This window comes from Podarcis pityusensis (assembly GCF_964106645.2).
Source record: "Podarcis pityusensis genome assembly, chromosome: 7".
NCBI lineage: Eukaryota > Metazoa > Chordata > Lepidosauria > Squamata > Lacertidae > Podarcis > Podarcis pityusensis.
In genome coordinates, this window is record NC_138031.1 from 55,516,853 (window position 1) to 55,531,312 (window position 14,460).

At 46.0% G+C, this 14,460-nt stretch overlaps 2 protein-coding genes across 8 annotated transcripts in view; one reads left to right on the top strand and one right to left on the bottom strand.

The window, feature by feature from the left end:
- Positions 1–1,028: 1,028 nt before the first annotated feature.
- Positions 1,029–11,218, bottom strand: PTGR3 (prostaglandin reductase 3). 4 transcript variants are annotated; one of them, XM_081014256.1, is made up of 3 exons: positions 10,082–10,211; positions 4,984–5,315; positions 1,029–2,898 (listed from the first exon to the last, which is right to left on the bottom strand). In XM_081014256.1, exon 3 carries the CDS (start codon positions 2,736–2,738, stop codon positions 1,974–1,976), a length of 765 nt encoding a protein of 254 aa, XP_080870382.1. In that variant the 5' UTR covers positions 2,739–2,898; positions 4,984–5,315; positions 10,082–10,211; the 3' UTR covers positions 1,029–1,973. The 4 variants fall into 4 exon arrangements, with proteins under 4 accessions (XP_080870382.1, XP_080870381.1, XP_080870380.1 ...); XM_081014255.1 differs by lacking the exon at positions 10,082–10,211 and adding an exon at positions 5,960–6,533; XM_081014254.1 differs by lacking the exon at positions 10,082–10,211 and adding an exon at positions 5,851–6,533.
- The window catches only part of TSHZ1 (teashirt zinc finger homeobox 1), an 80,307-nt gene continuing 76,571 nt past the window's right edge, over positions 10,725–14,460 (top strand). Inside the window, exons 1-2 of one of the 4 annotated variants that reach the window (XM_081014136.1) lie at positions 10,758–10,844; positions 12,957–14,193. In XM_081014136.1, the coding sequence (XP_080870262.1) occupies positions 14,154–14,193 (40 nt within the window). In that variant the 5' untranslated portion in view covers positions 10,758–10,844; positions 12,957–14,153. Of the gene's footprint in view, positions 10,845–11,823; positions 14,194–14,460 lie in introns of those variants that run through there. The other 3 variants (XM_081014138.1, XM_081014135.1, XM_081014137.1) reach the window with 3 other exon arrangements.

Below are 14,460 nucleotides of genomic sequence, written 5' to 3' on the forward strand. Positions count from 1 at the left end.
ACTGGGAAGGAACACACTCTACCTGGCTGAAATATTAAACATAATTATTTTGAAGTAAGGCCCAATGAAATCAGTGGGACTTATTTTTATTTAGATATTTTACACTAGCCTTCAGGACATAAACACCCCTCTCAAGATGACTTGAACAGTACTTATGATTGGGGTGTAAATATTTTGATGTTTTGTAATAGTTCCTCAAAGAGACAGAATTGTGAAACTCAAGTGCTCAGGGTAAAAAATTTGGGGGGGAAACAGGCTTTGGTCACTTCACATCTCTATGTGCTGAAGCATATTATAACGATGGCTCCTTATGTCTAAAACTGAATTTTGTTCTCCACAATTGTGCTGTACGGAGAAACAAATAGCTGTCTCCACTTCTGTTCACCACCAAAGGGAAGCCAACTACTTCATCCTAATGAGAATGTTTCCATAGGGTGATCAGCTGCTGGATCCAAAATATACTTTGGGTTTCACCTACCAAGCAAATTTTCCAACATCCCAGTCCAAAACCCAGTTTAATTGGAATACCTGGATTTAAGCCACTTAAGGTTCTACTGAAATCGGCGGTGCCGAGCTGGCCTAAATCCTACTACTTGGGTGTGCTTTTAGCTACAGGGCAGCAGGAATTTAAAAAACCATGCTTATGAGCCTAAAAGGGGAATCTGTTCAACAATAAACATTAGAGTGTCCTTCAACACTGATTGCCAGAATGCCTGAAAAAGCAAATAGCTGAAAGTGGGGAATTGCTACATATTTTAAAGTGCCAGTTTATTCCACATGTGTGTTGTCTTTGGTAACAGGAAACACTCTTTTGCATCTTCATCTTAAAGAGATTAACCCCTTCTCACAAAACAACAACTAAACAGGCAATCTGAAGCCAACTAAGAAACATGGCTTGTCTGCTTAACAGTAGGTCCCATTCAGCGGTGAGTCAGTGGGGCTTACTCAATGGTAAGTAGTCATAGGACTGCAGCTGAAGTTGCACAAAAAATAATGGAAGAGAATAAATGAACAACTGAAGCATAGTGTAAAGAAAATAATAGTCAAAATGATTTTAATGCTTTAAAACAACATTAAATTCTTACAAAGGTTGAAATATAAATTATTACAAAGGCTTCACCTTATTGCATAGTTCAGCACAGTCCTCTGGTGCCATTATAAGCAAGTGATCTAGTCACCACCATTTCCTTGTAAGGTGAGTGGCTTCGTTAACGCTGTTCTTAAGATTGCCTTAATATTAGTAGAATGTAGCATTATACGAAAGTTAACCCAATTAATGGGTTAATATAGGCAAAAGAATAGTTAGAAAGTGGTATTACAACATAAAGATTTCAAAATATAACTATAAAACCTTATATAAAATTAAAACAAACTTTCATTTAAAAACAAAAGCTGGCACTTTTGTAACTAGTAAAATATATCTCTTGAGTTACATAAATCTGCATTTTATTATTGTATTTGCAACCAACACAACTGAAAAAATATAATTTCTCATTTTTAAATAATATCAAGTGCAACCCGCTAAGATGCTGCCCTGTGCTACTGAAAAGCACTCTTGCTTGACTCCCGTTGCTCAAGCAGAATGTCCAGGTGAATTGCACCCATCCTTTTTTATAGGAAGAATCGATAATATTATTGATTTCACTTAAAATATTAATATGCCTTTATTTACTCAATTCTGGAGGAAAGCTGTAGGTGAAGATTTCATAGTTGGCCAGATTCAAATCCAATGCAAGTTTAATCACAAGTTCACTCAAAACTCCCAGACAAAAATGCAGAACTGTTTAATGCAATGCCAATGACACATGGCATTTTTAAAGAACACAAAGCCACTTAAATTCAACAAATATTTTTTAACGAAAGCCTACATGCTATTTTTTAATATGTTACCCATTGGCAACTTTAAAGAAATAGTTATTGTGAAGCATAAAGTGCCCATTTTCCCTCTTTTGATTTATATCATTGTTCTGTTTTTACAGCTTACTGTTGACAGAGTGAGGTAATTCAACTACAATTTTTCCAATGTTTTTCCCCATGTACATATAATCTATAGCGCGGAATACGGACTCTAAGCCAGCGAATTTGCCCTCTGGAGACATGTCTCCAAGGTCCACCTCACAAACCAGTTCTCTGTTTTCACACATTTCGATCAAGTGTTTCAAAGCCGTTTGGTATTCAGAAAGGTAATGGTTTAAGAAGAAGCCCCGGATGCTGGCAGATTTCCTTAGCAGCTTTGCTGGCAACATTTCCACATGACCAGGCTGAAGGCCAGTACGGGTTTGGTAGCCAGAGATAAACCCAATAATGATCAGGCGCCCTTTGGTAGCCAAGGAGCTGACAGCCAAGTCAAACATCTGCCCGCCGACAGATTCATACACCACATCCACACCTTTCGGGTAGTCCTTCTTAAGGACAGCAGCAAGGTTTTCAGTTTTGTAGTTGATAGGGTGGTCACAGCCTATGGATTTCAGAAAGCCAGATTTTTCATCACTGGAGCATGTTCCTATTACGTGGCATTTTGCCTTCTTGGAAAGTTGCACGGCAAACTGACCGGTTCCTCCTGCTGCGGCTGTCACCAGAACCGTCTTCCCGTCAGACAGTTCTCCAAGCTCCTTCAGGCTGATATATGCTGTAGTTCCACTTACCAGTAGTGTAAGAAATTCGGGTTTCACAGAGGGTACTGGGATGGCTTCTTTGGCAGGAACAATGGTATATTCAGCAAAAGCACCAGGCCTCATGTAGGCCACTGGTTGGCCCACTGTGTATCTAGCGCTGGCACTTAGGCCCAAGGCTACCACTTCACCAATTCCTTCAAAACCTACATCAAATGGGGGCTTAACTGACGTGTCATATCGGCCAGCTGAGTAGTTAATATCGGATGCATTAATGCCGACAAATCTAGAAGCAAACAAAAATGTATTAGGCTCTTTTTTTTGACAAGGCATTTTTTTCGTTGTAAGAAAAACCTTTCGCTTAAATGCACAAGGTAAGAAATTTCAATGCTGCATATTCAAATATCTCAAGAGTTGGGGGTGGGGTGGGGGAACGCCTTCTATGCAAAATGAAAATGGAAAGGTTGTTTTAATCTGGTTTTAGCTTTACCGATAACACAATTTGACATATTTTGTACATGCAAAGCATTTTCCCCTTGCCTGCTTCATGAAAATAAGAACAATAGAAATGAGTTTTGATAAGCTAGGGAATAAAACTGCTTTTTTCTATTAAAAAAAATACAACAGACTAAAATATGAGCAAAGTAGTAAATATGTTGACTCTGGCAATAAATTTACATTTCAGATTATAACAACACATTTAAGTGACTAATGATAACATGAAGTATCAATGTCCTCTCCAAGGTCGATGGTCATAAGTGTTACTGCAGGCAAATTTAAAGAAAATGGATTGAGTGTCTGTAACAAATTTGCCTTTTGATGCAACTAATTTGCACATTATTAAAATATTTTGCTGTATACAAATTACTCACAACACCTTAAAACAACCTTGAAGGACTAAAATTATGCAACAGTACTTTTGAGCACTATTGACCTCTAACGAGTAAAAATGAACGTAAGTATTAAAAAGGCACAAGTAATTTAACGATGGGTGGTGAAGTGGCTTATGATGCTGAAATACAAGTTATCTGTACGCACACAGAGTTTGCAGCCAATTTTCCCACAGAAACCTGAAAACAAAAATATGATTCTGTCATAAACAGCAATGTGACTGTTTCTCTTCTATAACCAAAAATAAACAAATTATGGCATTTAATTATGTGGAAGTGTGAAAATATGTGAAAAATTGATTTTAATGCAACTAGAGAGCTGTTTGTGGATTTATGGTAATTTGAAATAGCTGGCACACAGCGAAACAACAAACTGAAGGAAGTGCACTGGCCATTTCTAACTCTAAGAAAAATCTCTTTCATTTATGAAAATGTACAGAGTTCAATACAGATAGCTAGATACAGAAATAGATGTGCATTCACAGAGGGAGCTGTGTCTTCTGTATGTCTCCCTAATTCTTCATTTAATCCAGTCTGCCTCTGTAGCAAGGAACACATTTTTTTTACCTCTTTTTTAGAAAACAAAGGCCTCCCCATCCAGTTAAAATTTACATAACTCCTATTTCCCATTCTGAAAGGGGAGCGTAAGAGAGGAGGGCAGATTCCAAGGTAAAGGGGCTGAGGTTGCCTTGAGGACGTGAGAAAGGAAAGATCAGAGAGCCAAGGCGCAAGGTCGGAAGGGCTCCGACACAACACGACAACTCCCTGCTTTTTGCATTACACCCCACGCAACTACTTCTCGCAGAGAGGCTGCTAAGCCAGAGAGTCCGCTGGGCGCGCAATCGGCCTCATTCATTCATCCCCGCACAGTGTCTCTTGGGCGGCACGGAGAACCCGCCCCCCAGCGCCCGAAGTCACACAGGCAGCATGCGAGGGGGGCTTGTCTGCAGCCTTCCTTCGGCAATCCTAATTGTTGCGCCCCTTCCCTTCCCTGTCCCGGGCGCTGCAATGCTGGCGCTTGCTCCAACAGCCCGCGCAAGCGGTGCAAGAAAAGTGACTCCAGAGCAAAGTCGGGGCTTTGTGGTCCGATTTAGGCTGCACTTTACTTGCAACAACCCAGACTCGTTGCAAAGCAAACGGGACTTGCCAGTTTCACACACCCATGCAAAATGGTACAGAACAGGGCTGAGCCAGCAGAAATGCACAACTTCGGCTTAGCCAAGCAGCGTGCCTGGAGACAGGAGCTTTCCCCTCGCTGCAAAAAGTCGTATTACCCCTATACTAAAACATCGCTGGCAAGGGCGGGCAGATGAAGACATGCGGCTATAAGGAACAGGGTGGCTTAAAAAAACAACAACCTGCAAGTAGCCGAAGGGGCTGGAAAACTCAGTCGCACCTTGTTAACAATAACAGGTGAAACGCCCCCCCCCCCCCGTTCACCTCTGTGATCTTTCCCTCACAAATGCATTGCAACTGAGCACCTGCTTGCAAATGGGTGCGTGTGCAAGAAGGGAGAGGCTCAGCTCCACGTTGCCTATCTATGGGGCACCCCAGCGAGAAGGGAGCATGCCAGCCTTGGCCCCCAGCTGAGCGGGAGCGCGGAGCCCGGCTGGGTCCTCCTGGGGTCGGCTCAGGGGAGGTCGGCGGGAGGTCCCCTCCCTCCCAGGCCCCTCCGCCTCCCGCTTTGCCCTCTCTGCCAGCACATGGCCACTTGCAGTTCGCCCTCCCCTCGCGAGGCGAGCCTCCTCCTGGCGCTGCTCGCGTCTCTTCCGTGGCTCAGCTGGGAAGCGCAGGCAGAAAGTCTCCGGGCAGGCTGTGCAAAGGGAAGGGGGCGAAAACAACGTACTTTTAAAAAAATCATTTCTTCCAAAACAGAGTTGCGCCCCTCTCCGCGAGATGCATCAGAAACCTCTCTCCCACCATTCCTCCATCGAACTCGAAGATAAGGGCTGCGTTTAGAAAACAAGCCCTATCTTTTCCCAGCCTCTGCTCGAAAAAGGGGCCTGCCCTGTCCAGATCTTTCTTTCCGAAGTAGTGGGAACACTGTTCATTTTCGTTATTAATCAATACCACCTCCAAGTTCTGCTACCCCCCCCTCCTGTATTAAAATACAACTCTGGATCCCAGCCCCGGGGGGGACGGACTACGTTCCTATTTCAGCAGTGGTGTGGATAATAAGGGGAATTATTGTGATTTTGCTCTATGTTGTAATTTTTTAAGTAGCTCTGATGAGGTATTCTCAAGCAGAAATCAACGGCCTCCCTTGCCATTCCCAGGACAAAGTTGCACTAAGGAAGGGGGGAGCGATGCAGGGTTATTTGGCGATTTGTACAGACCCGATCCTCTACCTGCTTACTCGCGGGAAATACACGCACTGACAGTAAATCCCATTAGACTCAGTGGAGATTCTGGGAAGAGATGGGGAGGACTGTGCTGTCAAGTCTCCCTTGGGCTTACTAGGAAGGTCTGCAGCCTGCGTGTCGGTGGCTTCCAAGGGAAGATGCAAGTTCAAGATCAGCTTGCAAACTTGCGTGGAGGAGGAGAGTTGGCAACCCGCAGTCATTGTTCTCTCGGTTAAGTACGTGACCTTCATCGGGGGGCCTTCGCTACCCTTCTCCCAATTTTGTGGTTTGCATTTCCCTAGGAAGCGACCCAAGCCTTTCGCAAATATCCAAAATGAGAGCAGCGATACAATTACTAATACTAATACGGATCCGAGCCGTCCCCACCCCAGTCCCCCACTCCACAATAATAATTGCAGGCTGACTCGCCCCGGCTTTATTTATACTAACACATTCGATTTGAAGAGAGAAAAAGGGGAGGGGGCGAAGCGTCTTCAAAGTGGGGTTAGAAAGCGGCTTCGTTTACTCAAAAACAACTTGCAGAAGTCAGGAGAGCGAGGGGGTAGGGCGAGGACCTTGAGCAGGCAGACACAACAAAGTCACCCAACCCAGGAGCACGCCAGGAAAAGGGGGGAAAGGTCCCAGACCAAATAAGCGCAATCGCTGAGAACACTTCGCCCCACATTCCTATTTTTTCCCCTATCTCCAAACTCCCTCCCCGAACCCATGTCTTGCTTCCTACTTTGCTACCCAATTTTTTGTATGATATTCCCTCTCAACAGAAAACAGAACCCCCACTATGAGACCCAACACTTTTAATTTTAAAGAAACACATACAAACACGCACTTACACCCTCACTTCCTTGGTCACGTATTAGCTAAGAAACCCAGAAAATGTCTTTCGGGGTGGGATGGAGCTCAGACAAAGGTACGGAGATATATGAATGGCTTAAAAAACACCCCCCCCCTAAATTTATTTATTTGTTTATTACTCCTGGTCCTCAATCCTCTTTTACCGCCCAATCACAGCTCCCACAAAATGATCAGAAGTTTAATGTTTCAAATCGATTCCCAGTTTGAGGGCATTTCTCTCGGAATAAGAGGCTGGAGTGGATTTTTAATTTTATTTTTGGTGTTCAGGAAATTATCAGAATAAAGGCGAGGGAGCTGTTTTCCAGAGAGAGGGGGAGGGAGGGGGGAGGGATACTTAAACAAAATCTTGTCCTAAAAAAAGAAGGAAAAAAGTTAAACGAACTTAAATTGCGCCAAGGCAACATGTGCGTGTGTCTGTTTTACTTGGGAGAATGGGGTACTATTTTGCATTATACCATTTGGTCTTTTCATAGGAGTTATGGGGCTAATATGCTTATTCTCCAGGCACCGCAGCAGCTGATTTTCTTTTCTGTTTCAGTTTGAGATAAAGTGTACAGTATTTTCAAAGCTAGACTACGCTCCCCCCCCCAAGAGTGTGTACAAGGTATTGGGCGTGGAAAGAGAGAGAGTCCCGTGTACGCTTTCAAGGTAGGCACAGGCGTTAGGTAGAAAGCTTTATTCTTAACACGCTTTATTCCGCACTAATTTTGCACTCTCCTGCCTTGGGTGAGAAGCTCCAGCAACAAAACCGAACATCTCACGCAAATCCACATGACACAAAAGTTGCGAACTCCAATCCTGTGATTTCTCACACGCACCTTTTGCAAACTAAAAAAAGATTAAGTGTTTTTTTAAAAAACGAGTTACGATCCTTGGACTCTCTTTGCCTGAGTCCCCGGGTGAATGCTGCTCTAGCCCCCCTTGCCTCCACTTCGGAGAACGCACGAGCACATCTTTCCAGTCCCCAGAGAGCCCACCCAGTATCAAGGGCAGGAGGGGAAAGAGTTACATTGAAAACAAAATAAATTGCATGCATAAATTTTCAAATTTCATGGGGGAGGGAGAAAGTGTTGCGGGGGAGGAGATTCGAGAACAAGGACGCAGCAATCTTCCCATAGGCAGCAGGGAGGCCAGGATATATTTTATCTTCACGCAGCATTTTAAACCAGCCGATCCCCCCCCCCATATCCCCCAACCAAAGGAATTTAACTGCAGCATGAGTGAGATTTTTATTAAGGCTTCACATATTTTTGCTCTCCAAAATACTATGTCCTGATGACAGCAGCAATTCAAACCTTTGACACCAGGGAGGGCATCTCTCCCTGTATTGTGGGTGTTGTACATTACATAAAACACGAACATTTTGCTAGGGTTCAGATACAGGTATGATATATGCTGTCTTTCATACTGAAGACTGTGCGTACTGTGTGTGTGTGTGTGTGTGTAATCCACAAATCATATAATTCTGTGTATTTGTGCTTAATCTATTTTAGCCCTATTGGTTCCAATAGGGCTACACTTACTGAAATGCAATTTATGCTAGATTAGCAACCAAGTAATCACTTCTAAATATTAAAAAATGGATTGTTAGGGACGAATCTAAGGTCTACCTGAACCTCCTCCAACACATAGTCACCAAACTCACAATCACACCTTTAGAATTCCACATTCTCCCATGGATTTTTAAGCTTTCCACTTTTAAAGTCTCCACTTTGATTTTAAGATATTCTATCATCTAGAAAGGCAGCAGCAGCAGTAGGAGTATTATAATAATAAAAAATAATAATAAATATTGCTAAGATTGTTGAAGTAGAGGTTTTGTTCTACAAATTTTCAGGTATATAGAGTGGAAAGCTCAAGGAAGAAAATGAGAACTCAAGTCCTAGTTAGCTACTAACTAGCCCACAATTTACAGCATATTGCTTTAAGCAAAATGTGACGTCTTTACTTCATCCATGACCTGGATGCATTGCAAAAGCAGCTCAAACCAGGCAAAGGAATCGTCTGAAAATAGTGCTACACCTTGTCGAGGGCTACAATCCTGATCAGACTTACTTGGAAGTAAAGGTCACTGAAATGAATGGGGTTTACTTCCAAGTAAACATGGTGAGGTCAGGGAGGGGAGCTGCTTATCCCCATTTCCCCCCTCCGGTCTGTGCCTTCTGCTTTGCTTTAGTCGTAAAAGGAGGAAGAGGGCCACGGAGTTAAGACACTCAAGAGTGACGGGGAGAGGTGGGTGGCAGTCATTTGTGGCCCTCTGCTTTCCTGTTGATTTCTGGCTTGCTTAAGGTTAGTGACGTGGAGGACCGAGGTGGGGGAGGGGTGGAGAAACAGGCAGAGTTGCACACATAACTTGCTCTAAACAACGTCTGGAGTGTGTTACATGCGCGCGCCCGCCCCCCCCCCAGAAGACTATAAATAACGTCCCAATTGCTGTGTATTAATCACACACAGAGATCTACGCAGCTCAGTCAGTTTTACTGTATAAAACAGCCCTCGCAGATCCACAGAGAACAAGTCAGGGGCGCTCGCTCATGAGAACACACGAACACACACACACACACACACACACACACACACAGTGACAGTTGTAGGAACATGGAACAAACATTTGCAGGCAGAAATCTGGGCGGGACTTGGAAATCATTTCCTGGTTGCTGAACTCCCTTCCTGAACTCTCCCGTCGCATACAACTTTCAGATCTGCAGATGCACACGATACATTTAAAGCACGTTCCACACACACGGCGTCCCGTCCCCCCCCCAAGAATCCCGGGAACTGTAGTTTTCCTAACAGAGGTACAGTTCCCAGCCTCTTTAACAAACTATAGTTTTCAGGGTTCTCTGGGGGAAACCATGTGCATTGAATGTGCTTTAAACGTAAGGTGTGGATTTGATGGGAAACTATCACCCTTCTTCAGGCTTGTATCATTCTTAATACCTGCTGTCCCTCCTCCCCGTGATTCCTTTCAGTTTAACACATCATTAAAAAAAAGAGAGCAGAGGGAGGGGGAGAGCGAAGCAATATACACATTTTACCTCTCAGCAAATGGAAACGTTTCATCATTTGCACAGAGGTGTGTGTGCGCGCGCGGGATTATGGCGTAAGCCATTCACAACAATAAAATTAAATCAGCAGTCGCCAGATGGCAGCTGGTACGATTTGATAGGATCACATCGAGTGAATGACTGCGTGCACACGAGAGGGGAGGCCAAAAGGGTGTGAGAAGTTAGGATAAGCAGTAGGGCAGGGAAGGGGGATCGCATACCCCACCCCCAAAAAACACCCACGGAGAAGATGCAAAGAAGAGTTGGCGAAAAGGGAGAGAGAAAATGACGCGGGGGAGGGAGAAGCAAAATCTCACCTGTTTCTGACAAGCAGATCGCCGTCTCCCGGGAGTGGCACAGGCGCATCGTGTCGTAGGCTCACAGCCTCTCGGAAGTTTGAGCTCAGCTTCGTCACCACCAGCTTCTTCATGGTGGTGGGGATGGACGAGCCGTGGAAATCCAGAAAGTGGCGGGAGTAGGACATGTCCACGATGGGCCGGGGCCGAGCACCACCCAAGCAAGACCGGAGGGGGCTCGTCCAAGGACGCCGCTGCAGCCTGCACAGCTGAGCTCCCCAAGACCTGAGCAAGGCGCTGCTCTGGGCGTGGAAACTCATGCCTGATCCCGCATCTCGCTCCGTGCTTACCGCCCTTTGCTCGGCTTTCTCCGCACCCCCTGGGCGCTCTTTCTTCCTCGGCTAGGAGGGTTCTTCCACAGGCATGCAAACCTCAGCACAGGCTGCAGGAGACAGATTCTGCACAGACCGGTTTGTGTATGTAAATAAAGTCTAATGCAGCAAGCTGCAGCCTGCCTCGAGACCTCCCTTTCCAGCCCCTCCACAATACAGGAAGCTCAGAGCAGCAGCCGCAGCAAAAAATCTCCTGCAGCTGATACTGTGCTACCGTCACTAGTATTTTTTTAAAAAAAGAAAAGAAAAAAGAAACCCAACAACAATATCACAGGGACAAAGTTCTTCCTGTTTCTGCCCAGCCTGCCCTGCCAAGTTGCTGGTGCCGAGGGAACACAAACGTCGCGCGTTTGTGTAGCCTGCAAACAGAACAGACCTAGACCCACACAAGCGTATGTTGGTGATCACAGCATCTACGGATTTCTTTCACTGGGGGGGGGGGAGGATTTTTTTTGTGGGGAGTGGTTAATCCCCACGATCTTTCTATTTGAATTTTTTATGGGGTGTGATCTGCATGCCGAGGAAGGGAGCCCCGTCGTTATTGCATATTAAAAGCTTGCCGAATCTACCACCCCCCTCCCGCTCCTTCCAGCTCTTTCCTTTAGAAAAAGACCGAGCTGCTCTTCCTATGTTATCTATCTATCTATATATAAAGGAAAGCTCGGAGACGTTATTAGATCGAATAAGGGTTAAGGCTCGTAGAGAGAAGTTGCAGCTAATCTGGCAATGTTGTTATTAGGAGCCTCCTGGAGCCGCTGGCTGCAGCCACAGGCCCCTCCCCTTCCGTGCGAAACGTTCACTTCCTCGTAAGGTGGTACAAATCAACCCAGAGCCGCTAGCTACCGCTAGTGGAAACAGCACTTGCATTTGGGAAGGCAGAAAAACAACAGCGATTTACGAAAGGATTTAAAGCATCTTTAAGGATCTGAGTTTGTGTGTATGTGTGAGCGCCATTTAAAGACACCCCCCCAAACACAAAATACTGCTTGTGTCCTCCTGGTCTTCAGGTACACATGAAATGCGCTTTACAGCCTCATAGATTTTATAACCCTATATAACAAGATAGACTGGTAAATCCATTGACTCGCCTTCCTCCCCACAATAGCTATGGCATTAAATAATATTGCCATATATTTATTTTTGGCCTAATACCCGTGTCTCCTTATCTCTAGGATAGTGCTTCTAAATCTGTCTCTGCAATGTTCAGCATTGCTTTTTGGATAGGTAGCATATGTCTTGGTCAACAGACTCCTATAAAAAATGTTTTACAAAACCTGCCAATTTTGTTTGGTAGCGTTGGATGGAGATGGCATAGAAAGCACACGCAAAACTGTTCCAGTAATGTCATGGCAGAAATCCTATTTCTTAATCACATAATGTTAATAACTGATTTTAAATCTCAGTCTGTCAATTAATCTACATTTTACACGGAAGAGCACTTTCAGGACATTCCTAAACATGTCTACTCAGTTCAATGGAACTTACTCTCGAGTTACCCCCTAAATCTCACTGCTCTCTTATCTGAATCTCCATCAATGGAAAACCCATTCAGCCATATTTTTATGATGCAGTTTTTCTTCTTCTTAGCATCAGCTTAGAAATATGCAAACTTTTTTTTAGAAGTCCTAAGTTTAGAGTGTGTCTGCCCCCACCCTCGTAAGAAGCAACTCTCTTAAGTTTTCCAGAACTTGCACTGTGCACCACATGCGTTAGATTCTACACAGCAGCCAATTGAGCTTTATTTATAACCAATTCTGGTACATTTGTCTCCCTCGAAAAACAATCTTTTAAAATATTTGTTAAGAACTTTCTGCCGTGACTTTTATTCTTGATAGGCAAAAATAAACAAAAGGAAAAGGAGGGGGTGAAATCAAACAAAGCAATTAAAAAGATTGACAGGTATGGTTCTGTATGAGACCTATTTGTAATTGTCAGGGTGACGTTGGCAAGAGGAGGAGGAGTAAAAAAAATCTGAAGCAGGAAAAGCAGCTCGATGTGTCTGTCTATCAGTTGAGACTGTCTGAAAGCTCTGGGATCTGAATGTGTGCTATATTTCAGTGAAAAGAGAAGAGAGGAAGAGTGGATCTCTTTCTCTCCCAGGAGTTTAAACGAGGGGGGGGGGGACAGTTCACGTTAATCTCTCCCACTCTGTGAGTGTCTCTGCTTCTCTCTCTCCCCCCACCTTTCAACACACTCTGGGGGTTGCCTGGTTTGGGGGCTTTTGTTTGTTTTCTGTTGCAGATCAAGATCAACTAAAAAAAATATTCCATGTTAAAAACGTGTTCGCATTATACTAGTATCAGAAGAAGCTGCGATCTTTGGAAGGAAAAAGAGAGAGAGGGGAAGCGAGGCAGAAAAGTAGTCCTCTCCGATGGTGCCACTGTTTGATCTGTGACTCTCTGGAAGGTGGAGGAGTGACTGACATTTCCCATCCGGTGTTATCTGTATGTATGGGGGCTTTACTCCTCTTTTTTTTTTTTTTTACTGTTTGCTTTCTTGCTCAGACTAAGTGATGGGAGGAGAAGGGAAGACCGGATCGACCTCGTTTTCTGCACAATGAAAAAGCTATTATCGGCGCGATAAAAACCACCATCGCCAAAATCCACGAGCTTTTCTGAAACAAGCCAGAGAGCGAGAAAGTTGCGCTTTGAGACTCTTTGATCTTGGAGAAAGGCTTGCGCGCGGAGCGGAGCGGGGGGGGGGAGTGGAGGCGAGTGAAGCGGAGGAAGAGCGCCTGAATCCACCACCATCTCCTCGTTTGCTGTGTTTTGCTCCACTCTCTGCCAAGGCGAAGAAGCAGAAGAAGTAATCAAGGAAGGGTGGAGGGAAGAAGAAGGGGCAAAGGAGGAGGAGGAGGAGGAAAAAAGACCGGATCAAGCAAACGGATTTGAGCTGCACGTCGCCGGAGCGAGCCAGCCTCTTCATCTTGTCCATCTCCCTGCCGCTTGCATCTTCGACGGAGGGACCCGAGGCGCGAGGGAAGAGCGAGCAAGCGAGCGAGAGCTTTGTTTTGCGTATCGAAGTAACTTTTCCCTCCCTTCCTCCAAAAAAAGAAGAAAAGAAGCCGCTGAAAAGACGGGAGGAGGAGGAGGGCGAGAAGGGTGTGTGCGCGCGCCTGTGTGTGGACGGGGGGATCGGAAGGTCAGAAACCAACCTTGTCAATGAAAACATTGCCTCAGCGAGTTTTTGGAGCGGCGGCGGCGGCAACTGGCATCACCGTGCCCAGCCTGGGGGCCGCCGCATCCCACCACCACCACCAAGCCCACCACCGCCGTCACCTGCCCCCGCTCGGCAGCCTCTGCTCCTCCGCGGCGCCGCGAGGAGCTGCCCGGAGAGAAGGACGCGAGGGGAGCCTCCAGCGCCGAGCGGAGACCCCGCGCAAACTTTTTTTTGCCCCCTCCCTCCTTCCCTTCCCCACCTTGCACTCTCCCCTGAGCGGAACCCGAAGTTGAGGGAGCCCGTTTGCCGGACCCCCACCTCCCTCCCCCTTCCTCCCCTCCATCCTTCTCCCTCCCCCCCCTTTTATTAGTGTTTTGTGTATGTTTGTTTCTGCATGAAAAGAGTGGGGATTGCAAGAGTCCTGTGCGGAAACTCTCCAGCGGCGGCGGCGGCGGAGGGAGGAGGAGGAGGAGGAGGCGGCGGCGGTGGTGGCGGCGGCGGAGGAGGAGGAGGGCGGCTGAAGAGACGGCGGCAACACCAGCATGCCGAGGAGAAAGCAGCAAGCTCCCCGGCGCTCTGCAGGTAACCCCCCGCCTCCCGCCCGCCTCCCCGCAGCCCCTCGCTCGCACTTTCCCACTCGGCCGCCGCTCTCCTCAGTCCGACCCGGAGAGGGGAGGGGTTAGTGTGGAGCCCAGCGAGGCCTGCAGCGCAGATTTCCAACTCTCTCTTTTCTCTTTCCACCCCACCGGTCTCCCTATGGAAAGAGGTTAAATTAGGCCTTGAATGTCTTAGGGAGAGTCTTCCTGTCTCAATAAAGGGCGGGCGGAGAAAGGGGGGGCACGTTCTTGG

Bases quoted from the DNA above. Each gene is read 5' to 3' on its own strand.
- PTGR3 (XM_081014253.1), bottom strand. From the start codon at position 10,380: ATGAGTTTCCACGCCCAGAGCAGCGCCTTGCTCAGGTCTTGGGGAGCT. The intron at 2,899-10,081 runs GTGAGATTTTGC...GTTTGCTTCTAG, and splicing joins GATCTGCTTGTCAGAAACAG to ATTTGTCGGCATTAATGCAT.